The sequence below is a fragment of the Brassica rapa genome, chromosome A02, assembly GCF_000309985.2.
Source record: "Brassica rapa cultivar Chiifu-401-42 chromosome A02, CAAS_Brap_v3.01, whole genome shotgun sequence".
NCBI classification, from domain to species: domain Eukaryota; kingdom Viridiplantae; phylum Streptophyta; class Magnoliopsida; order Brassicales; family Brassicaceae; genus Brassica; species Brassica rapa.
In genome coordinates, this window is record NC_024796.2 from 6,345,075 (window position 1) to 6,370,967 (window position 25,893).

Here is a 25,893-nt window from a genome sequence, read left to right on the forward strand (position 1 = left end):
TTTTTTATGGCTATAGGATGCAAATTCTCTTATCTAAATAATATCTGCTCGTTCCACTATTTCATCTTATAAAATTCTAAATTACGAGCTTACAAAGTCCTGTGATGTAAGGAACATATAAGTGGTTTTCAAAAGTACTGTCCTTTTAGTTAGGTTTTTTTTAAATACTTTTAGTTAGTTGGAACGATTAATTGGACCAAACACGTCTAACCAAAGAGCCAATGTTTCATGTCCACACCCGCAAACAACCACAGTCCAACTTTGGTTCAACAACATGGCTCATTTTTTATTTGATCGGACTGCACCACACCACGCGCACCTAAAGTTACCTAACCCATTAGGTATATTTTAAATTTATAACCAATACCTCTTTTTACATGAGTTGTTTCTCCGTTTTAATAGATCTTTTTATGTGAATATCCTTTTTGTTGCTTGTAGTTCATACAATGTCATATTTGGTTTCATTTCTACAATGATGTTTTGCTTGCTTATCATGCGTATAATGTTCAAATTTGAATATATTCTTTTGCTTGCTTATAATGCGTGCAATGTTCAAATCTGGTTAGTTGTTATTGGGTATGTAAAAATTATATAGTTTAAGAGATTAGTTTAAGTGTCGAGGTGTTTTAAAAAAAAAAGTTTAGTGTCAAGTTCGATTTTCAAGCCAAGTATATTTTTAGCAACCTATTTTTGAAGTTGAAGTAATTAGAAAAATATATCACCCAAATTAACAAGTACCTAGTTATACGCTAGTTTATTTATGTTTAATTATATGGCTGCACGCTGCAGTAAAATGATTTTGTCTAATGAATAGTCGTAATTAATCAGACATTAAATCTAATCAGGTGTACACTTACTTAAGAGTTGAAGGCCTACATATCAATCTAGATTTCCGCTCGATTCACTCGAATATCTCAAGAAAATATTGTTACTGTATGGGTCTTACAGAACATTATTATAAATGTTCATTGGTTATACCATTTTTATCTATATAACTAGGTGACTCACCCGCGCGCCCATGCGAGGATATTAATATTTTTTTAAAACTAAAATATAATAATTTTGAGTAATATTTTATTAGTTTCAGTTTTTAGTTTTTTTTGTTTATATTTTTATGTTATTTAATTAAAGTTTTATTTATAAGTTTTTAGTTGTGGTGTTATAATTTTTTTTGCAATATATTTAATCTAGCCATGATAATTTTTTCTAAAATTCTAAAATCACTGTTATAAAAGATTATTGTCAATTGTTGCATCAATACGGTTCCCTTATGAAATAATGAAAACTAAGTTAAAAGTTATATAGAATTGAAAGATGAAATTTTGAATTTGCATAATTATCGGATTAGCAGAAGTTGAAAATATGACGAAATCATATCACAATCAATCAAAATCATCTCAATTTATAGAAACAACCCATTTAAGATATTTTTTCCCAAAACCCCAAGATATATACTTTGATCTTGCATGTATCTAAAAAAGAATATTCTTTTTACCACGAAAGTTGCTTTCCTACAAAAAAAAAGAACTTTTTTTATGAATAAGCAAAATTTTCTATGAATGATGGATGATAGACTGATAGTTTAAATTTATGTTCATAGTTTGATAGTTTAGATTTAGGAGAATCAGTTGTTTATTTATATATTTTAGAGGCATTCAAGTAGTATTAGGAGTAAGAATTTTATAGTGCAAGAAACATAATTGCATAAAATTGTGAGGATGATTTTTGTAGAAACAAAAAATGTATAATTATCAAAATATATAATCACAAAGTTTCCTTTTTATTAAGTTATGAGATATTTGATTTTTAACATTCTAATATAACTAATTTAACTAACATGAATTTAAAAAATATAATTAAAAAGTTTATAAAATTTGAATTTATATAAAATAAAAAAAAAATCATTTTTATTAAATCACATGTTTCAAATATAATATTTTTTTTATTTTTAATATTAAAAATATTGCTTTTTATATAAATTTCGTTTTTGATAAAATATGGTTAGAATAATTTTTTAATAAAAACAAAAATAAAAAAGAAAATATTTATACATATTGCCTTTTATATGAAATTCCTTTTTGATAATAATGTAGTTATAAAATGAATGTATATAAAAATAAAATATAATTAATGACAATTATAATAATAAACTCAATTCATTAAGGATATCAATATAATAAACCATCATGAGAGTTAACGTGAGTGCAACACGTAAGAAAGTGATTTCTCAAATAATATTATAGAGATAGTAATGCATATATGAGATGACAAAATCGGGTTTCAAATTTCTCAGATAATTTGGTTTATAGTTTTATAGAAAATGTCTATTTTGTTAGTCTAAATCCTTTGTATTACTATTATTCAGAAAAATATGACAAGCCTCTTTCTCTCTCTCTCTCTCTCTCTCTCTCTCTCTCTCTCTCTCTCTCTCTCTCTCTCTCTCTCTCTCTCTCTCTCTCTCTCTCTCTCTCTCTCTCTCTCTCTATCTATCTCTCTCTCTCTCTAAAAAGATTCATATACACTAGTTTTTTATTTGGTTGCGAAATTAGTAGGACTAATTTTCTATACATCTGTCGTTTTCCAACTTCCAAAGCCACATCTACCATTAGGAAAAGTCTTCAGGGTCATACATGAATAATTTTATTATAATGAAAGTAATGACTTTCTCTTGTAATCTAATAATTTTCATTACTTACATAAAGATGTCCACTTCCTTCCATATTATTGTTGTAAAAAATTCCCTTCAACCTTTTTTGTTAAAGGAAATTCTCCTACCTTAGTTGTAGGTTTATGAGGTTGATGATCCAAATGGTTTGGTCTACGCCCAATTCAATTTACACCAACAATAGTTAAGAAGATAAGATACCATACATATTCTTTCAAAAGTCTGTCTAAACGTATTTAAACCTGAAAATAGTTCTTAAATTACAACAAATGTGAAAGGTTGAAAATAACTGAAGCCCAAAGCAATTTGTTTGGCGTCAGGGTGATTACATTTCGTTCGCGGACATATTGATATCGGTTTCTTAACCGTCAAAGTCATCTAGATGGATAAGAGTGCATGCAAAATAGTTGAAAATGGAAGGAATTGAAAGAGTCAATTACCTATGGAAAACTAATTATGCAGCGATCATATATTTCTTCAACTTACAATAATCTTTGAAATTTGAAGATCGCATGATACAAACATGATTGATAAGTGATAACTGAAGGAAACAACCAGTTGTCGTTGTTAGTGTAGATGTGATGTGATTGTGAATGAGATGTATATGTTAGTTGGTCGTCTGTTATTAATGAACTCCACGTATATCTTTATTATCTTATCGCTTTCTTGTTAAGGATAAGAAGATACGACACATCTCTTTAATTTCCTTTCGTAATCATAACATACATCTCTCTTTTTCTTTGACTCTTTAATTTTTTTTAAACTAAGTTCGTAAGAAAGCAGATTCCCTTAATTTTATTTGATTTTTCATTCAAGAAAACAAACCTAACTATCCGTAGAAATTTGAAATAAAAATTGAAACAAACCTCTAAAACATGTTCGAAAACAATACTTGAACATATACCACATAAATACATAATCATCTTGTGTAATTATGGTAGAGATCAAAGGAAAGTGCATACTCATATAAAACCAGAAAAGTGCATCCTCATATGCAGTACTGTAGGTTGGTAACAGATTGTGCTTCTTGTTTTTGTTGGTAAAACTAACTGGTTTTGACTTCTGGTCTTGGTCTATTCAAATATGATTGGGCTGGAAAGTAGAACTAATCTACCTTCAAATCCCTTTCGACCTTCTGGGCCTGATAAACATTGTGCTTTATTGAGCATGATGAATTTTATGAAACTCGCAAACTTAGTGAGAAGTTGGAGAACCCAGTCAAAATCATTTGTACCAGTAGGCATTTTTACTTTCATGAAATTTAATACCTATCACTTCTGCCATTCTCTTTTACTACATTTAGGTTAATGAAGAATTCTCTTCTATACCACTCTCCTATTTTGAGGCTCTCTTTATTCTCTTTTGTTTTGTTTATGATACAGTACAAAAAGAATATTGATAGTTTCAAACAAAAATAGGCGGATGAGAACAAGAATATATAGCAGTAAGATAATTGGTATTGTTTTACCAAAGATATGTTGGTAATACAACAGATAGCGATTAAAAATACTAATGGATCAGCAATATATTTAACTGTGAAACAGTCATATAAATCATGTTAACAAAGTTTGAAAAACTTTTTTTTTTGGTGTAAATGTTAAATAAAGTTTGAAAAAAAATGTTTTTCAAAACTTTTTTTTCAAACTTCAAAAAAAGTTTGAAAAACTTGTAGTGCTTCTTTGTAAAACTGATTTGTTGAAACCGTTTACCACTTGATTTAATTACTGTCGTCTGTCGCCTTGTATCTCAACATATGTAGATATCCTTTTTTTATCTAGTCATATGATGTAATATAATGAAGTCCTAATAATTAATCCGTGATAATAAACGAATCATTTGATCCAGAGGGAGAAAGTTTCACATTACACAAATCAATCTGTCACAAGACAGAGGATACGGCAACGAAGATGAGAGAGAGAGAAGATCAATGGTCCCTTTGGGGAAATTTTATTGGGAAGAAACAAAAAAAAGACGAGTCATGAAAAGTACATTGTGTTGGACATAGCTCCATATGTACTGACACTTAAAGTTGACATGATTCATAATACACACATCTCTGTCTTGTTGCTTCCAGAAGTGTTTACTTCCTTGGAGATTGTGATCCATATGCCGCATACGTAACCCATCTCTCTATCGTTTATTTCTGGGATCTCGATCTTTTGTTATATGCATGTGTATAAATAAATAAATAAATAAATAAAATATATGTATATATATATATATACGTGAGTGATCCTTTATGTTAAAACTCTTTACAAATTGACTATTTCCACAAAAATGTGTTCCGGTGGATGCAATTAATCTTATCTTTTAAAATAGAAATCATGACTCATTTTATGTGTGATTTATTTGGACCACTCCTTAGAAAGTTTTTAAATGAATTTTGTATAAATATTTGAATTATTTAAATTATTTTAAAACCAACTAATCAAATAGATATTCCTTTATTTTCTCTAAATTTACATCTGAACAAAATCTTTTCATATCCTTTTTATGATATAAATTTATTCTTTTCACTCAAACAAACATTTCATTTTAATTATTTAATTAATTTTGAATTTATTTAATATATAAATATATTTTTCATTTTTCACTAAAACAAACCCTACAAATATTTATTTTTAATCGGATTAGTCTAAAATATAAATATATGTTTTATTTTTCACTAAAAGAAACCTTTTAATATCTAATTAAATTTGTAATTATAATTAAACTCATGTACAATTTTGTATTAAATTTACGATATTAATTTAATATAAAAATTTTCAGTTAAAACTACTTGGATCCCTAACAGATATGATTTTCAATTTAAAATTTTGTACTACAACAATCGGTTTACAAATGCTATTTTGAGAGTATACTTGATTTGCGTTATTAAATATAGTGATCGGTTTACTTTATATTTTAATAATAGGAGTATATGAATACTTTGTGTACATAAATGTAATCATTCTTATTTATATATAAACCAAGTTTATGTATTATTCGTTAATGCAATTATTTTTGTTTTTATCTTGTGCATTTTTCAAAGTCCAATATGTATTGTACTAAGTTATATCCTTAAATTAAATGACTGATGAATGATTGAAAAACATTTCATGTAAATATATTTATTTTCAATCTGTTCATAACAAATGTAATGGTAGGTGTAAATGTTAATTATATAACGTGATGTATCATAGATGAAAGATTGCAAAAAAAAAAAACACCGAAAACTCATTGCAAATAATCCAAGAGTTTTGAAGTAATATAACCAAAAGATAAAAATCGAAATCACCAATAGACAACAAAATAAACGTCAATAAAACATAAATAGTGTAGAAAATGCAGATTTAAAATGACAAAGATAAAGACAAACACTAGAATTTTTGGTTCAACAATTTAAATGAAACAAACGTTTTATGAATTAGACTAAGTATAGGTTAGTGAGTCAAATATTTAAATCATACAAATATTTCGATATAACATATATGTATGGCCAAAACCTACAATATAGGTTAACATATATGTACGGCCACAATCTAAAATACAAGTAGACCCTCAATGAAATATATAAGTTAGTGTTAAATTAAGCGTTATTTTTCCATTAATATAACTTGAGGTTAATAAGAAAAATACCACCAACAATTTAAAATAATAAATTAAGTTACTGCATGTAAACTATTAAATTATTGTGTGTTTAAAATGTAATGTTAAAATTATATATCCCTAATCATTTAAAGCAATATGTATGTGTATAAAAGTTAAAATAATTATCTGCACGGTTGTGCGGATGTAGATCTAGTTAGGGCTTATTTGATGTGCACAGTGCACCAGATGAAACCGACCTGGAATTCTATTAGTTACCAATCTTTTTAGATTAAACGGCCAACCTTAACGTTTTTGGGGGCCTCGGACAATTTTTTTCTTTTGACAACACCTAAGGCATTTTTTTCTTCTCAAATGATATTTTCATATAAGATTTTTGTATCTTTACAAAGAAATTAAGAAACAAAACTAGTAGATATCATGATTCTGTTTATAATTAAAGTCTAAAATCCAAATTAAAATATAGCGAAAAGGATCTATAACCAATCAAACTCATATATACATTTATGTAACATTTATAACCCTAACTATTGCATTGTATATAATATATATAAATGGGGCCCTATTTTACAAGGGATGAGCACGGCTCTGTCCTTAACCAATGAGTGATTTGTCAATGTAATAACCGGTATATGAACCTAGCTTGCCCGGTTAAGATAAAACTAATGTATCAGAAATATAACTTTAAGAGCCAACATATATTATACGATTTTAACATGCATGTTTTTGAAAAGAAAACCTACATGATGGGAAAGCTGAAAATAAAAGGACTAACGCCCAACAAGATCTTCAATGTACACAAGCTTTATGCTTGTAAAATATTTGTCTGATTGATAGTTCTTGACTTTAGGATACACTCACAGAATACACTATTTAGTCGTTTTGGTTGAATATAGAAAGACTTATATGAAGAGATCCACTACTAGAAACCAGAAACCAAGGGTTTATGTTTCCTGTAAACTCAGAAATCAAAGCACTCACCTGAGTTATGAAGTAAATATGTCGTAGCATTCAATAGTTCAACATTTCGAAACAGATTACCAAGAGTTGATAGTGATGAATGATGATTCAAAATCCAAGTGCATGACAAAGTTTTTCCACGGAGTTAAAAAAAAAAAGAAGCTGAAAGACTAAGAGGACATTTTCAAGACCTCGCCAATTAAATACATATTTGTGCGGATAATTATACAGTGGATATTTTAGCTAAAAGCATCATTATCTAGGGTTTTGGACGAGATTCTTAGATAATGATGCTCTAAGAGCTCTAGTTAATGATGCTCTTAATAATTTTAGTTAAAAATTAAGAAACAGTTTTTTATATTCTCCTAAGTACCCCGGCTTAAGAAACTTTAGATAATGATGCTCTAAAAGCTCTAGATCTTTTCAAAAGAAATTATATTTGATTCATATGTTATCCTCGTTATGAAGATTATAGTTAGTTACGTTAAAAATCCAAAATATCATAGTTTTTAGGTTTAAGGATCCTCCAAGTGTAGTAATGAATTCTAAATCAAATAGTTCTCATTCCTGAACTTTGAAAACTTTATGAATACACAGTTTGCATTATTGATGGAAGTGTTAGTTGGTAGTATTTTGGAAAATAAAATATAAAAGTTGGAATAATTCCAAAATTATAATAAATTATTTGATTTGACATTATATGTATATTTTCATTTCTAAAATTAGTTTTAAAATATATATTATTTTATGTAAAACTAAAAAAAACATGGTTAATGATTACTTTGGTTTTATTTTCGAGCTAGCCTATCTGATTTATAGCATCTCCAAAAGCAATTTCAAAACTTCAATTTGCATGCTTCAAAAGCAACTTCAAAACTTCAAATTTTAAAGATTCTTACTTGTGAATCCTTATCCAATTATCTATTTTCAAATTATCTTACTAACTTTTATAATTATCATTTTAGTACTTATAATTTTTTATCTTATGCAAAATACAAATATATTAATTACAATAAAGCGAAATATTGTACAAAACAATGTTACAATACACATTTAATAAAAATTATAAAGTGAAAATAAAAAAAGATAAAATTATATGAAAACAAAATTTTTACATCAACTAACAAAAGTACACGATTTTAACAATTTTCAGCTTCGAATATGCAAAAAAAAAAAAAAGACTCAGATATTATTTTGAAATGCATGTAATATGTTATTAAAATGTATTATCTTACTTTTTAATAACGTGTATAATAATTTTATTATATATTTTTTATTGTTAAATAAAAATTGTTGAGTTTTGTTAACTTTTATCAATAAGAAAGACTATAGTGTAAAATATTAAACTTTTGATGTTAAGTTTGAAGTTGTTATTTTGGAGAAGAACATCTTCAAACTTCAAATTTGAAGTTTTTCCAACTTAAAAATTTGAAGTTTTGGAGATGTTCTTAATACTTGTCGGTAAAGAAAAACATGTGACCACTTTCCAAATATAAGATCATGTTTATTTGGGAAAAGAGACGATAAATTTTGTTAGATGAGTTAGATTCGTATGCTCCATGTTTCCCAATGCTTCTGGATTCGGATAAATAATCTCTTTATTCACAACTTGTCTTTTTTTTTCACAACTTAAATTTATTATCTAGATAGTAAATTCACAACTTGTCATGTGTGATATTCTTGGTCATTTCGTATGGATATTTTTATCTTATCATCTTTCCATTTTACAAAATAGGGGATCTATATGAAGGAAGGAACAAAATACCTCTCGGCAATTCATCATTGTGTGTGAACCTTTTATGAATGTTGGCCGTTCATTGTCTCTTGTTTTTCAGTTTTTTTTTTTGTAATCTTATATTGAGATATTTTATACACTCTTTTAATCAACAATTTTCTTGGTCCCCTTTAATGTCTAGCGTCTTCTTTATGTTTCGAGACATATTTATCAACATATCCAGTTCATATCTAGCTTTCATTCTTTAAAAAGAAATGAGAATTAAAGGTGATTAAGGTTATCGATTTTTCTATGTTGAGACAACTTTGGTTGTGGTCTAACTAAGGCAATCAAGACCTTGGAAATCATATTGTAAGTGATTAGCTATATAATGATATTGAAAAATCTTTTCTATCTAGGACACCTAAGTAATAGATCCATTGCATACTTGACTTCGGATCTGATAAGATATACAGACAAAACCCCATAATTTATTGGTAAAAAAGAGATAGTGGTGGATCATATTCTTTAGTTTTTGTTCAACGGGAGATCATATTCACGTTCCATAAAAACCTACATAGTCGCAGATCACTGTTTTCTTTTTAATCATTTAGCCTAAGGAATTGATCTATACAAATATAAACTGATGGACCGATTTTTAAAGTTGAAAATAAAAAACGGATTGTCTCTTTGTTTGTGGGGGTCCTCATTGATCTGCAAAATCTGATGAGAAAAAAAAAACTGAATAAGTTTGGTAACACTAAGGTGGGGATCTTTTCTTCCTTTACCACTCTAAACCTATCTCTTCTCTCTCCCCTGCCTCACTTCCCTTCTCTCAAATCATATTTCTAATATATCTCCTCCGGGAGAGATTATTGATGAATCGCATGCAGTGTCCACTGAGTCAACTTTGATTAACTGTAAATTAAATAAAACAAAATAGCAATGTTGAGTATATTGGATAATTTAGCAAGTCATGCTAGATTAATGGCTCGTTACAACAAAATCTATTACTTTAGGTACTAGCCAGTAGTCTAGTAGTACTAGGGGGTGGAGGGGTCTAATTAAGTAGATCCACTGACTTTCTTCTTTGAATGCTAGACAAAACTAATTCGCTTTTCAACCGAAAATACAAGTCTGTGATACAAAAAAAAAAATCACCAAGCTGATTATATATCTAACCTTCTTAGAGATTCTTTGATACAATTTATTTAAGTATAAAGATCATGAGAAATCCAAATTTTGACTTTTTCCTGTAATAGAATCTTGACATCTAGGAAACCCTAGAGTTGAAAAGACTACAAGTAAAAGGATATTATGTGTTTCAATTATTATCATGAATCGTGTGTCTCTTACTCTCCAAATATGTATATAACTGCAGGCTTTTATTTTAAAATTTCTCATTGACAAAAAAAATTAAAAATTTTCTGTCTCTCCTAGTGGGGTAAGAAAATTACAGATAGGGTTAGTTCTGAATGGGGTCACCCAGTACCAATCCACATACACAGTTTGTCTCATGTGTTTGGTTTCGTATGGGCGCCATGGACTCACGTGAACCTCTAAATTAATTATACATATATTACATATATTTTCTAGTTTCTTATGACTAGTATATATTTTCTATTCTCTACAGCTTTTTTTGGACAAAATCTTCCACAGTTTAATAACGAGATTTCTATTAATCAGTTCAAATATTACCTTTTATCTAGTGTCTAACACTAACAAACATAATATAAAAGATCATAACCTTTTCATCTTTGGATTGGACATCACAAAACATCTTGGATTGACCAATATCGTTACATAAATATTTACGTATTTATGTTATTATTACTAATATTATTATTGTTTTTTGTCTTAATGTTATTATTCTTTCTTTTTTTACTTGTTGTCATATTTGTAATACATATATATATATATATTATATTAAATTCAATATAAGTCTAACCTGGACTAACATTTGTTGTGGGTGTACAATCGGACTGGTCCGGTTGTCGAAATTTAAAACAGTATATTTATCTATGTGTTCGAAAATTCACTGTACAACAGTACAAGTTGATGTATACAGACATAACAAATGTAACTCTAGACTCACATAAGCCATATATATAATATGTATAATTCGTCTAAAAAAAGAATAATATGTATAAAAGAAACCATGTGTGGTTGGCTCGTGTCTCATCTCATGGACTTTAAAAGGGGTCAAACATAGTATAACTTGGAATCTTTTTGCCATCTACCATCTCTCTCAATCCCCTATCTAAGATCACTTTCTTTCTCTGTGTGTTTTATCATCTCTCTTTCTCATCAATGGGTTCAAATTTTCATTACTCCATAGATTTAAACGAAGATCAAAACCATCACGAACAGCCCTTTTTGTATCCTTTTGGATCCTCTTCGTCTATTCTTCATAATCAGCAGCCGCATCATCACCATAATCATCAAGTTCCCTCTAATTCTTCATCATCCATTTCGTCTCTATCCTCTTACCTCCCTTTCTTGATCAACTCTCAAGAAGATCATCATGTTGCGTACAACAATACTTATCATGCTGATCATCTCCATCTATCTCAACCCCTCAAGGTATACAAACACATATGTATAGGTGTTTATAATTACTTATCAAACTTAATTGTGTCTATAAATGCTTTTCTTGAATGATATTTTTTCTTTTTCGTTTAGTTGTTGAAATTATATCTGACTAAGTAGAATTCATACAAAGGATTTTAGGTTTTTAATTTGTATTGAGAAAATATGCACAAAATAAATTTCAGTTAACACATAAGGGGACTCTTGTAAAGCTATATAATCATTATTTTTTGTTAATAACCTTGATCATTGATATATATCAGGCCAATATGTTTAACGGTGGATCATCATCATCTTACGATCACACGGTGCCAAAGAAGGAGAGAAGACTGAAACTAACGATAAGGAAAAAAGATTATCACGATGACCGAACCGATTTTCCTCATCAAAACCCGACAAAACTCAACTCAGGCTCGGACAAGTGGTTGATGTCCCCAAAGATGCGGTTGATCAAGAAAACAATCACCAACAATAAACAGCGAATTGATCACACTAACAGTAATGATAATAATCATAAAGAAGATCACTATCCTTTAGATCATAAGACTACTTTCAAAGAAGATCACGATGAAGAACTCAAGAAAGTCTCGACCAGGACGAATACGGCAGCGACCACAGAGAAGCGCTGCAATACCATCAACGAGAATGGTTATGGTAATAACAACGGTGTGATTAGGGTTTGTTCGGATTGTAACACCACCAAGACTCCTCTTTGGCGAAGTGGGCCTCGAGGTCCCAAGGTAAATTAATTCGATTTTTCTTGATACTATATATCTTATATAATATATATTACCTTAATTCAGTTTGTAAAAGACTTAGATATGTGATTTATTCAAGTCTAATGCATTTTTTTTTCAATTGTTTCATCAACTACAATTCACACATTAATTTTCACCTTTTTTATTAGTCTCTTTGCAACGCGTGTGGCATAAGACAAAGAAAGGCGAGGCGGGCCGCAATGGCTGCAGCCGTAGCTGCGGGAGACGACCAAGAGGTGGTGGCGGCGAGGCTGCAACAATTACCGGTGAAAAAGAAGTTGCAAAACAAGAGAAAACGATCTAATGGAGGTGACAAATACAATCTCTCTTCCCCGGTGGTGGCAAAGACAAAAAAGTGCAAGTTGAAAGAAGAAGAGGATGACGCCGCAATAGTTGCCGGAGATTCAGAGATCAGCAAATCAACAACTTCCTCTGGATCCTCAGTTTTGCCGAACAAATTTTGCTTCGATGATTTGACTATATTGTTGAGCAAAAGCTCAGCTTATCAACAAGTGTTCCCACAAGATGAGAAGGAAGCTGCTATATTGCTCATGGCTCTGTCGTATGGAATGGTTCATGGTTGATCAGATAATTACAACATCTTCTGATTACAAAAAGAGGTTTATTTATATAGTCATATATACCATATATAGTAAACATAATAATGTTAAATTTTTGGAGTGATTAATGTGGCTTTGCAGCTGGTCTAATATGAGCAAAAAAACATTTTATAATAAGTGAGTGAGATTTTAGTATTTATATGTTTTGGAATATCTTGGTTTAGGGGCTATATTGTGCTTTTTTCCCCAATGAAGCATTAACCACCCGATAATGTGGGTGTTCTTTTTTCTTTTTCTTTTTTGTAAAAGGGCTTCAGTGTTCTTGTTTATCTATATCTTTATATTGTGTTACGTGATTTGAGAAATAATATAATCAGTGAAGAATATATTTATCTTTATATATATATATATATATGTCATCAAGATGAATCATAAATTGATGACTGGCTTTATATGTGACATAACTAATATTCATTCAATTTTCTTAAGTAAGATCAAAATTATTATTATTTTAAATAAGTTAATTGGACTTAATCATTTGTGATAATATTCAGAACACAAGATTTATGAATGGATGAGGGAAAATTTGGTTGATAGAACATATGAATGTGTGATATAGGAGAAGATCATGTGAGTAGAAGATAATGCGTCTGTGTTGCATATTAAGGTGACGACATATCAAGTTAAAAGAGGTCGGCCACATATTTTATTATACTTCTCATTTTCATAAAATGATTTTTACTAATTTATTTTCGCTGTTTTGTAAAAACATATGTGGGTTGACCAAATTCAAAAGAAGTACCAAAAAAAAAAAGCTACATTACGTAAGGCCACTGACTCTCTGGTATGGTGTACTTTGCCATGTTGATCGTGTCTGTACATCAAAAATGTGAAGTGTGAAATCCTTTTTTACATTTTGTAATTAGCCGTCAAGAAATATCAAAGTTATACTTTAACACGTTAATGCGTACATGTTATTAAAATCATTTCCTGAAAAATACAAATCACCAAGTATTGGTAATCTGATCGTGAGAGGAAAAACTTGGGACAAAGTGTAAATCCGTCGATTCTAGATTCGAGTCCTACAAAAATCTAAGTTGTTATACTTAGCTAGAGGAAGATGGAACCATGTATTAGACCATATCATAAAATCCGGTAATACTTGTTAAGTTGTTATCGTACTGTTTTTCGGATTTTAGTAGGCTTCGGTCCATATACCTCCATGTAAAAGAAAAATGCAGACCCTTTTTTTTTTTTTGCTAACTATTAGTTTAGTCTAGTAATCCCCTATATATTAAAAGAAAAGCATTACAACATATTTTTGTAACCACATGTCATCACCACAATCATTCTTAGAATTCTTAAAAAAATATGTTGGTCCATATAAATATATAATAAGTTTTTTATTAAACTAATCATAAATTAATCATAAATATTCTTCATTGTTTCCTTAAATAAAAATCATGAAATTACCTAATGCGGCTAAAGTATATATGACAATTAATGATTTTGAATAATAAAGATTTGATAAAAATTAGTCTATTTTCAATCATTTTTTTTAAATTCTAACTTATTAAAATAAATTAAACAACCATAAATGAATCATTTCTGTGTAATTGGTTCAGGTTCATCCAGATATAGTTCTTCCTTCTGCATCAGACAACAAGGACATTTCAATCAATTAAGCTCACACGTGTTTCAGCTTATGTTCTTTTCTTTTTTTATCAGTTTCTATTTTCTGGACTAATTTGTAAAATGATGTCTCATTTTGGGAAGATAAAAAAAAAATAAAAAATAAATTAAACAAACACATTAACTATATAATAAAAATTTAGATTTTTTCGTATATGTTATATTTTGAAGAGAAATTGCACTTCATGTACAAAGATAACTGCATAATTTGCAGATATGGAAAAGCCACTTTCTCGCTGATGTGTCTTTTTATAATGGCTGTTGTACCCCTATGTTGAGCGAAAACACAACCTATACCATATTCAGAACCTCTGTATCTCTACATTACACGTGTTTATTTTTTATCAAGAGAGAGTTACTTCCTCATCCACCAATCGATACACTCTTTGGTTTTCCTCGATAATTTCATCGCCTATTGCTACAAAATTACCTCGTCTTCTCCATCATAATTGATACACTCTTGATATCTCCTCTCTTCTTATCTTCAAATTTATCACCTTCTTTTCTTTTCTATCGCCGTCACACCATCATGTCAACTAACCGTCGCATCGTCACTCCATCACACCATTACCTCTGCTCAAGCTCGCCATCACACAGTTACCTCACCTCTGCTCAAGCTCACCGTCACGCCGTCACCTCACGTATGTTACAGCTTCCCGTCACCTCACCCTTGCTACAGCTTGCCTTCATTTCAGCTAATGGAGAGGAGGAAGATCCATGATGCTATAGAGGAGGAAGAAGAACAAGAGGAGAGAGAACAAATAAAAGGATGAGAGAGGATGCCGAAGAAGAAGCGAAGAACAGAGGCTCCCGGAGACACGACGACGGAGACTGGCCATAGAAGCTGACGGAAGAGTAAACGTCTGTTTACTGATGACATCCTGGATTACTAGTTGCATGAGTCTCTGTTGAATCACACACAAAATAATCATTGTTGCGAATAATATAATATGTATGAATCACAGGTCTTGAATATCATCTTCCTTGTTCATTACGCGTTTATGTTTTGATTTCATGCAAACAACAAATGCAATATTACAATTCAAGATACAATATTAGTAAAACATAAATAATTTGGTATGAGTTATCCCAAACCAGCTAACAATAAGCACACTACAAAAAAAAGTGCATGTTGTATCACTTAAATTGCATCACAAAAATAAGTGTTGTTATTTTAAATTACTTATTTACAAATGATATAAATATACATTATCTAAAATCAATTGTAACAATTGATGTTATTATGAACTAATTTAACATCAGTTAAAACAAAATGATATAATTTCTATTAATTTGTATCATTTCAAAAAATTGATATTATTTTTAAATTTTATATCACTTAGATAATTGATGCATCTACTTTTTTTTTGGTTAACATCATTTGTTAAAGTGTTACAAACTTAACATCGATAATAAATTGATACAAACAAAATTATGCACCTATATATATTTTTAGTATTAACTTTAATTTGCATTATCTAAAATACTTTTCTAATATAAAGCTTTTCTAGAAAACCAGCTTGCGTGATTGTTAGTAGTTACGATTTATGTGGTTTTAGTAATTATTTTTATTGTAGCTTCAACTTAATTGATCCATGATCTTCTGTAACTGCCTCATGATCTCAACAAAAGCATATAATTCTATTAATATTCTCACTCATCGATTTGTCTCCCTAGCTCTCAGTTTTGTAAACTTTTTAACAGTTCCACATTTTCTGGCCTGTTTCAAAAATCAGATAATGGAGTGAGAATTCAAAGTAGTAATATAAGGAAGAAAGGAAACAGATTGTGCTGCGATGAATTACTTCACAAGTCGTCAAACAAGTTTTTCTTATACATGATTTGAAAAGAAAATGGGTCTTCTAATCGGACAAATCAGAAAGAAATTTTCTGAAAAGGTGTTATTTTTCTTTTGTTGTTCTTCTTCTAGTTATCTTTGTATGGAAATTATTGTTTATTTCCTTCTGTTTATGGTTTAATATTTTTTTGTTGGAATTCATTCTTTTCATTGGCAGATGAAGAATCCCTTGCAAATTTAAGGAGTCAAGTCTTTGAAAAGCTAGACGATGGAAAATTCTTCATTGAGTCTCAGTAATTTCAGTTGTGGAATGATTCACGTTCATGCTACAATGGAGATTGAAGATGAAAACAAAGAAGAAGAAGAAGCTTTTTACTATTTTACAATCTTTTTCCATGTGAATTCATTTTTTTCTACGTATTTCTTTTCATTATCTTCTTGTTCTTCAATTGTCATCAATAAAAAATATTTTAATGAATTCATCTACGGCATGAATTTAATTTCAAATTTACAAATGATAAAAGAAAATATTATTCGATAATTGTAAATTACACAATTATTAAAATCAGTTTTAGAAATTAAAATAAAATTTCAATTATTAGTAAATAATAAAAATAATTAGAATCAGTTCTTTTAATTGATACTGAACTAACATCATTTAAAAACCGATGTAAATTTTGATATCATTTTCTTACAATTGATACATATTAACATGATTTATAATAATTGATGTAAATATTTAGTTTTTTACATCAGTTTTTAATGAAATGATACAAATTATTTGCATCACCACTTTCAGAGTCATTTAATTAAGTGATATAAAGTTATTTTGCATCATTTATAACTAATGTATATATTTAAAATAAATGATGTTAAACCACTATTTTTTTGTAGTGGCATAACCATATAAAGAATATAAAATATTTTAATAGGAAATCTTATGTTTAGTCGAATATAATATATTATATACGGCTAACCATTTTTTTAATCATATATTGTGATTTAATAGATGGTTAATTTTATGTTTAACCGTAAAAGTAAATTCAGTCATATATTTTGCAGTTTATTAGAGAGTTAATTTTATATTTAGCCGTACATGTAAATCTATTGCAATTTGTTTGAGAGTTAATTTTCTGTTTAGCCGATCACAAATTAATATTATGTATTGTGATTTGTTAGAGAGTTAATTTTCTGTTTAGCCGAACATATATTTTTTTTACATTCACTAGTCCAAACACCAAATATAAGACTATTAATGTGTTCGTTTTTCGTAGCCGGCTAACTATAAAAAAAAGACAAAAAAATATGTTAACCGGTTATTTCATAAATTACATCATTATTAAATAGAAAAACAATTCCAAGAACTGTGATAACAATTAAGAAAAAGTACACTACTTCGGTACTTTACCCTTAGCCTGCTCTTGTCTTCTCAACTGATCCACCAGAGATGATACTTGATGATGGTAAAGTGGCGGAGGCGGCGGTGGATGGTGATGAGACTAGTTCACGCGCCGTCGTACAAAGAGACGAAGAGAAAAAATTGCTTTTTTATATTTCGTATATGATTGGATAGACGAAACTTTTAAATCGAATTGAAAAGAGTTTATGATTTACAAAATTGAGATTTGGATTTGCCAAGAAAGAAAAAAGAGACGATGATAATTCTGAAAAAATTACAGAATAGAAAGAGAAAGAGAAAGAGAGAACGTGAAAGAAGAGACAAAATAATGTTTTTAACTTAATAGATTTCTCATTTTTACATAGATATTAAATAAAATATTAATTTGTTTCTCTTTCTTACCGTAGCAGAGCTATAGGGGCAACTGTGTAAATCCAACCATGAACAGTTTGGGTTTCAGCGTGTTTTTGGCCCAAGTTCCATATTTACAAATTTTAAACTTATGTCATATTTTTTATGCAAATCGCTCTATTTTGAATTAAAAAAAACGAATATAAATGACTAAAGTTGTTAAAAATCTCACATTGAAATTTTTGTGATCCATGATTTAAAATTTATGTTATAACAAGACACAAATGATTACGAAATTACATAAGTAGGAAATCTCATTTAATAAATATTATATATGTATATTAATATTTTTTAAAAAATAAGTTATATACCATATAAAATACATAAGTATTTTAATTTCGAATTTGCTTTGAATTTTTTTGATAAACATTTTGAACAATAAGTGACAACTTAATATTTAGATTTCAATCTTTGCATTGAATGTTTTTAAAATTATAAATACTAAAACTATTAAACATCCCACTTTTTTATTGTTATCATTGATTTAAAAAATTTGTTATAAAAAAATACAAACGATCAAAAATAATATGAATATAAAATATTTTTTAACAGATGTCAATATTAAAAATGCACTATATATCTTTGTTAATATCCTTTAAACTTAATTTTATAACATATAAAATATAAAAAGTGTTTGTCTAGATTAATAAAATTTATTTAAGTATTTGTACAAATTTAATTATATACGTAATAGTTACTAAATTTTTAATTATTCAATATATCTTTATTATTTCATAATATGTAAAAAATATATAATACTTAAAAATAATTTATATAATATTCATCCCGCGCAAGACGCGGATCTTAACCTAGTATTAATTAATTCAGTGACTAATATGTTTTTCTCACTGTAAATAGTCTTTTATTTGAAAAAAAAAAAATATTTTTTATATGATTGATAAATTATTAGTTCAACATATGACAAAAAATCATCTACCAAAATATGCACTTTTTAAAAGTTTGAATGATAGTTAAGGAGATAAAGTTGCAAGATAGTTAAGAAGCCCCTAAGTCAATGTCGTCCCACTAATTTTGGAGTCCTAAAGAGAAAATAAAATAAAACAAGATATAAAACATATAATTAACTTAACTAACAAAATAAATTTAAAACATATATAAGAATTAATGTATATATTTAATTTAACTTGAAAAAAATTTATAACCCTAATATATATTTCTGGTTTAGATAATTTAGCTCAATCAAAATTTCAAGAGATAATTTGGGAAGGTCATCTATAAAATACAACATATAAGCCATTATTATTAGGGCAATCATAATAGGATAAGAAGTTATTGTAGGCCATCAAATAGACGAGATTTTGGAAAAATGATGCAAAGACAATTATATACAAGTATTTTATATATGCATAACCAGTTTTACTAATTAAGTTAATAATGTGTGGCTTCAAAAATGAAAAAATATATATATATAGAGGTAAATTACTCCTACCCATCTATATTTCTTCTTCTATAATAGAGCCTAGGTGTTTTCTTAAAAATTTAAAAATAATTTATTAATTTTTAGATTTATTATTTCTTACAAAAGTTAAATTTTTAATTTAATTTAATTTTATTTAAAAATTAAGATAAAATAATTATTTTTTAATTTATATTTAATTATATATATGTATATATATTTTTAAAATTATATTCTTGGAAATATCCTTTATCTATTTATTTTGGTTAAAATATATTAAATCAGATTCTATTAAATTAAGAATTTTTTTGTTAGGTATATAATTTCAAAACGTAAAACTAAATAATATTTCTAAAATTTTTGATATTAAAAAGAAACTAATGGTAACAGGATTAGAATATTGCAATTTAAAAAAAAAAGAAAACTGCATAAATTTTTGAAGATTTGTTTAAGTAATAAAATTATAAAAACAGAACTAAATAATATTTCAAAATTATAAATGTTATTATATTTATTTCTACTATTATATTAATGATGATTTATGAATTTTTACCATATTATACTAAACTTATCAAAAATATAAAACAATATTAAATGTAAATGTACATGTTACAATTAGCGTCAAACCATGTCATCATTATTAATATTTTATATCATCATTTTTTTTTCAAAATCAATATGATGATGACACATGGAAAATCATTTTCAAATAATGTCTAAAAAATTATTATTTTTATTTACAGAGGAAGAAGTAGCATTCTTCTATTTTTACTCTATTTAAAATTTGCTATTTTAGAAGAATATGCTGGAACATATGTCACCTCCATTAAAGAAATCTTCTATTTTAGAGGAAAAATACATTGGATATTATATCTTTTGTTGTTTAGATATTTGTTATCAAAGTCTTCAAAAATACTTTTTGATTAAGATTCTATAGATATTTTTTGACAGGATACAACACTTCAGATAACGGAACAGATTCAAACTGAATATTGCAAAGATGTGGAGGAGAAAACTAAGGGGCAGGCAGTCACAACCAGTAGACAGGAAGATAAGCTCTGAGGATATGAAGAAGACAGCGTGTGGAGATTACACAGAGAGATGTGATGATGTAGCAATTGTTTCAAGAGATGAAAGGACAGTAGTTATAAAGGAGAAGAGTCTTGAACATAACACTAGAAGAAGTGACATTTTAAGTAAGCAGGGGATAAAAAGAAGCTCGGTGGTGGACATAAAGAATGATGAGAAGTAGCCAAACAAATCTGTGCGTTTGAAGGATTCTGAACTTGGGAGTTGGGAATGCAAATGATCTCGTCTCTGCATATTTCCTGATTAAGCAAAGGATTTGTCATGCGAAACAGATTTTGGACCAAGACATTTGGATTTTCAAGAGAGCTTGTATCTCAGAAGTGTTACAGAAGAATTCAGCAGGGAAAGCATTGTTGAGGTAAGTGTAGTTGCCTTAGTGATTTTCTTACAATTTTATATGATATATCTCAGTTTCTGCAGAAGCATCGAGAAAACGAATAGCAACTAGAAGTGAAAGAACATTGAGAGATCAAAGAAACAGAAGTCTAGACATTATCTGCACATTCTGAAAGTTCAAGAGGACCTGTTGGGTAGGTGGGCTTATAAACAGACATGTTTCACGGCTTATTGATAAACCCAAAAATACAAATATTTTCATCTTATTTTTCTTTATTTTCAAGTAATGCGTGCATTGTTTATGGTGGTTTTGCTGGCTTAGTATTATTAACATGGCAATGAACTTTAAGCATAAAGTTTGTGTTCTGCAGAAAGTGAATATTGTAAGCATATATAAACATATTATGTAAATTTCCCCCCACAATTTATAAGAAAAGATACGTAAGATATTTTGAACTGATGCCTCTTCAGAGGTTAAACATACTGAATTGTCAGAATCTAGTAAGAACTAGAAGATTTTGGTGAAATTATTCAAAGAAAAACACAGCAAATCCATATAAAACAACCACCATAGAAAGCAAATAGATAATTATAGGAACTTCAAATCAAAAACAAACTTATTTCTCACCTTTTTGTTCATCTGAAAACAAGCTTACAAGTGCATGACCATCCAGAAAGTTTCACTAATTCGTTGCTCATATGGTTTTTGAGAATCTTACGCCTTCTGATATCCGGATTTGAGATCAACGGATAGATCGTTACAGTCTTCAATCTCCCAGCATTTCTTAGGATGTAACTCGCTAATTTTTTCTCATCTTCTGTTCCTTCGTAACCTCTCCACTCGAACGTTTCAAGATGAGAAGCAAAACATACAGGAACAGAACTAGGTTCTTTCCATCTAACCGTGGGATCTCTAGTCCCAAAAAGATGTTTCTGATGAAGCTTGAGAATGCATAGTTTAGGTGAACTTAACAAAACCTTCTCAAGAACATTCCACCATTCTTGTTGACATGTGCATATCTCCAAACGAACGAGTTGATTAAAGAATACATTAACCCGCAGAATCTACAAAAAAGACAGAACATAGAATCTATATCAGTAAACCTATGTAGTTAACCGCAATCTTGTTTTTTAGATTAGTATGATCAATCATCACCTTTGAAGTGACTACACATAATGAAAGACGTTTCACGGATACAAAAGCTTTCAGAAGCTTCTCGGTATCGATATAACCAACATTAACATCTGCTTCTATGAGCTCTTCCATCTTCTCCTCAGAAAAAGAAACGTTTCTCCAGTGATCTTCAACGTTCAAGTATTTCAAAGAAGGTGCATTAACGTTCAACCTCATGAGATGAGTTTCACAATTATCAGGACATCTAAGAACCGTCAATCTCAGCAAACGAGGTACCGCGATAGATAGAGTTTTCGTGGGCTTATTATCACTCGAACATCTATCCAAAAACAAATCTTCGAGACTCGGTAAACTAGATAAGAGATTAGAGAGAGATGCATCGCTCGAATACTTCACGCATCGAAGGTGCAAGACTTTGAGAGATTGTAATGGGATGATCTGGTTACCATAACCATCTTCAAGACTACAACATTCAATTCTCAAGATCACAAGCGTTTGAAGATGGTAGATTTCCTTCTTTATTTGTAGAGCAACGGGATTAATAATACTGATGAAGTTGAGTTCGCGCACTTGTAGCTTGGCTAGTAGACATCCTCTTAGGAAAAATCCATTACTAGTTTGTGTTGGAACAATTCTGATGTACAAGCTCTCTAACACCGGAGACTCGAGTAACTCCAGTGTCTTATTAATGAATACTAAAAACTGAGATTCAGATTTGTGAAAGGTGTAATCATGGTAGAGAGTTGGCAACTTTTTCCAGAGATTTCGCCACCTTTTGGACAAGAGTTGAGCATCAAACGCAGTTTTTGTGTGAACCAAAGACATAATACGCAAGAGCAAATCATCAGGCAACTCACTGATGATGTCCATAACTTAGCAGATCCTTCTCTTTGATTTCACAAACTTCTTCTGCTGATAATCATCTTTAAACGCAATTGATTTTGTGAAAGATTTTGGATTTTTTTATTGAATAAACAATAATGTTCTTTGTAAACTCATATGATCTCATGATTTTAATTCCAGTCAGATATTTTACTATAACAGTATGATTACCATTAATTTTGTAAATCATAAAATATTGGAATATTCTTTTTTGTTAGATTTTCTTTTTCTCTGTATTTTACTTATTATTATCTTGGATTTGCATACAATTTTAAAAGTGGACTTTACATATATATATATATATATATATTAATGTATTATTCACTATATATTAATCCTAGAGCATTACAACATGTTTTCATAGTCACCTGTCATCACTAAGATAGTATTCCACAAAAGAATATTATCAATTATATCCTTAGATAAAAGTTACAGAATCATCTAACATGATTAACATATATATGACAATTAATGATTATGAATAATACATATTTGATAACAATTTTTGTATCTTCTCTGTCTTTTTAATTTATATTATTAAAAGAAATTAAAAATTACATTAAGCATATAATAAAAAAAAATTAGATTTTTTTCTTATATGTTGTATTTTGAATTTTTTTTTAAGCGGTTATAAATTACAAAAAAAAATGGTAAAAGTCCCAAATTGAAAATTTTGTGATCAATGGATTAACTTTTTTTATTTAAACAAGATACAAATGATCGTAAATCGTATGAATATGAAGTCTCATTAATAGATATTCATATTATATATATATATATTTTTTAATATCATTTCAATTAAATTATATACTATAAAATATATATAAATATGTTAATTTCAAAATTTGCTTTGAAAAATTATTGAGATGTTAATATTTTAATTTTGAAATTTGTACTGAAAAAGCTTACATTAAAAGTTTTATGATCAAAGATTTAAATTTTTGTTACAGAAAATATGCAATTGTTAGTAAAATCATATAAGTATGAAGTGTCAATAATAAATATTTATATTAAAGTATAGTATAAATAGTTTATGTTAATATCAGTAAAATTTAATTATATATCATATAAAGTAAATAAAATGATCGTTTTGATTTTTGTGTTTACTCTGATGTATATATTTTTATGTATACAAGTTATTTTTTAAATATGTAGTTTCTAATGTGTTATTTGATCCTAACAATCCCACAAATACACTTCTTCAAATCGAAGTGATTTTTAATATTGAAAACACTATATATACACATTAATTTATTCAGATTAAATAATATAGTCTTGATTTTTATTTCTGAAAAAGCTTTTAATGAAATATCATGACCAGATTTCAATAACCTCCTTTTGAGTTTGTTCGAAGAATGAGAGATTTGATCATTTGTCTAATATATTTTTCTCTCTAATACCTTATATATCTAGCTATTATAAATGTTTGAATGAGATATTTGAATTATTTATTATAATTTTTTTGGTTTATCATTTAATAAATCAAACAGTTCTTAGTTTATACATATTTTACATATACTAGAATGGTAAAATATTACATATATATTTTATCGGTATAATCTTAAGTAACTAAACTTCAAAAGCGTAAGTTAATAAAATAAGTAATTTTTTTTGCTGTGTTAGAATTAGATGATTTTTTAGATCGAACTGGTGAATATATACTAGAAAGATATTTACATTTCGAGCATGCACTTATATTCAATACTATTTTTATATATTATATTTAAACACTAACCTGTGAATAAAATTTGTTAATGATTTTCTTCAAAAATTTGATTCTTAAATATGTATCTCGAGTAGAACTGATTTTTACAGATGTCCATCTTCTTAAATTAATACTTATGTAATTCACCGAATTCACATAATAAGTTAATAAAAGAAACATGACTCATATCAGTGAAACACAAACGAGAACGAACGCATAATTTTATAGAGGTAGAAAATGAATCACTCATAAAGAGTTAATAGTAAACAAATCGAGAGCAGAAAACATAATCCCCTTTCGTCATTTTACAATTGATGTTGCCTATATGATTTTGGTGATTTGTGTCAGCCGCAAAACGTAACTTTCTTTTGTGCATATAAAGTCTTAAAAATAATTAAAATGAGTTGTAATGTGTTAACTCTTCAACAACGATGTTACATTTAAGAGACTAACATTTTTATTCGTCATTTTACAAGCGATAAATATTGTAGTGTTGCAAAATGTTAAAACCATTTAATTAACAAACATTAGTATAAAACACTCACTCCATGTATGTGCGCGGGTTATCATCTAGTTTTACAATTAAATCTAAGAGGAAGCATTTACACCTCTGTTTCTCTGAATAAACCTTAGAATATTTAGACTTTGAGTAACAAGGTACGTCTACTAGACTAAATCCTCTCTTTTTTATTTTGCTCTGTTCTTCAGAGAGATTCTCTATTTTTCTCGCAGACTCTGGTTCAGATTCAATTCTTCTTCATATTTTGTTTAAATTTTAGTGTTGTTCTGACAAAATCATCTAGAAAAAGTATTTTATCATTTTATGTACCATCATCAACAAGACAAACCTTAGACTAGTTAGACTTGAGTAGCAAGGTACGTCTACTATATTGCTATATCTTAAAGCATCTCGGTTCCTCTGTTCTTCAGAGAGATTTTCTGTTTTAATGCAGACGCTGGTTCAGATTCATAGTTGACCTCATGAAAAAATATTTGGTTGACAGTTATTTTGTTTAACATGTGATTTATTGGAAGAAGAACGGATACAAGAGTAATACAAAAACAACCAGAAGACATTGAAGCATAACACTCACAAGGGAGACAAGAGTAGAAGAGAAAATCAAAACTCTTCAAAAGACTGAAACACACGAAAATTACATGACTATATACCACTAAACACTGGAAAGAATGTTTG

At 28.5% G+C, this 25,893-nt stretch overlaps 2 protein-coding genes and 2 long non-coding RNA genes across 4 annotated transcripts; 2 read left to right on the top strand and 2 right to left on the bottom strand.

Moving 5' to 3' along the window:
* The first annotated feature begins 10,888 nt into the window (after positions 1–10,888).
* Positions 10,889–13,218, top strand: LOC103851805 (GATA transcription factor 21). Its single transcript, XM_009128674.3, has 3 exons — positions 10,889–11,510; positions 11,780–12,256; positions 12,424–13,218. Exons 1-3 carry the CDS (start codon positions 11,238–11,240, stop codon positions 12,856–12,858), a joined length of 1,185 nt encoding a protein of 394 aa, XP_009126922.1. The 5' UTR covers positions 10,889–11,237; the 3' UTR covers positions 12,859–13,218.
* A 455-nt stretch (positions 13,219–13,673) lies between these two features.
* LOC117132031 lies at positions 13,674–18,266 on the bottom strand. The gene is made up of 2 exons (XR_004455422.1): positions 17,733–18,266; positions 13,674–15,431 (listed from the first exon to the last, which is right to left on the bottom strand). It is a non-coding gene; the product is annotated as an uncharacterized LOC117132031 (long non-coding RNA).
* A 236-nt stretch (positions 18,267–18,502) lies between these two features.
* On the top strand, positions 18,503–21,425 carry LOC103851806. The gene is made up of 2 exons (XR_629833.3): positions 18,503–20,998; positions 21,061–21,425. It is a non-coding gene; the product is annotated as an uncharacterized LOC103851806 (long non-coding RNA).
* On the bottom strand, positions 21,377–23,635 carry LOC103851807 (F-box/FBD/LRR-repeat protein At5g56420). The gene is made up of 2 exons (XM_009128675.3): positions 22,133–23,635; positions 21,377–22,041 (listed from the first exon to the last, which is right to left on the bottom strand). Exons 1-2 carry the CDS (start codon positions 22,979–22,981, stop codon positions 21,613–21,615), a joined length of 1,278 nt encoding a protein of 425 aa, XP_009126923.1. The 5' UTR covers positions 22,982–23,635; the 3' UTR covers positions 21,377–21,612.
* Between the last annotated feature and the right edge of the window lie 2,258 nt (positions 23,636–25,893).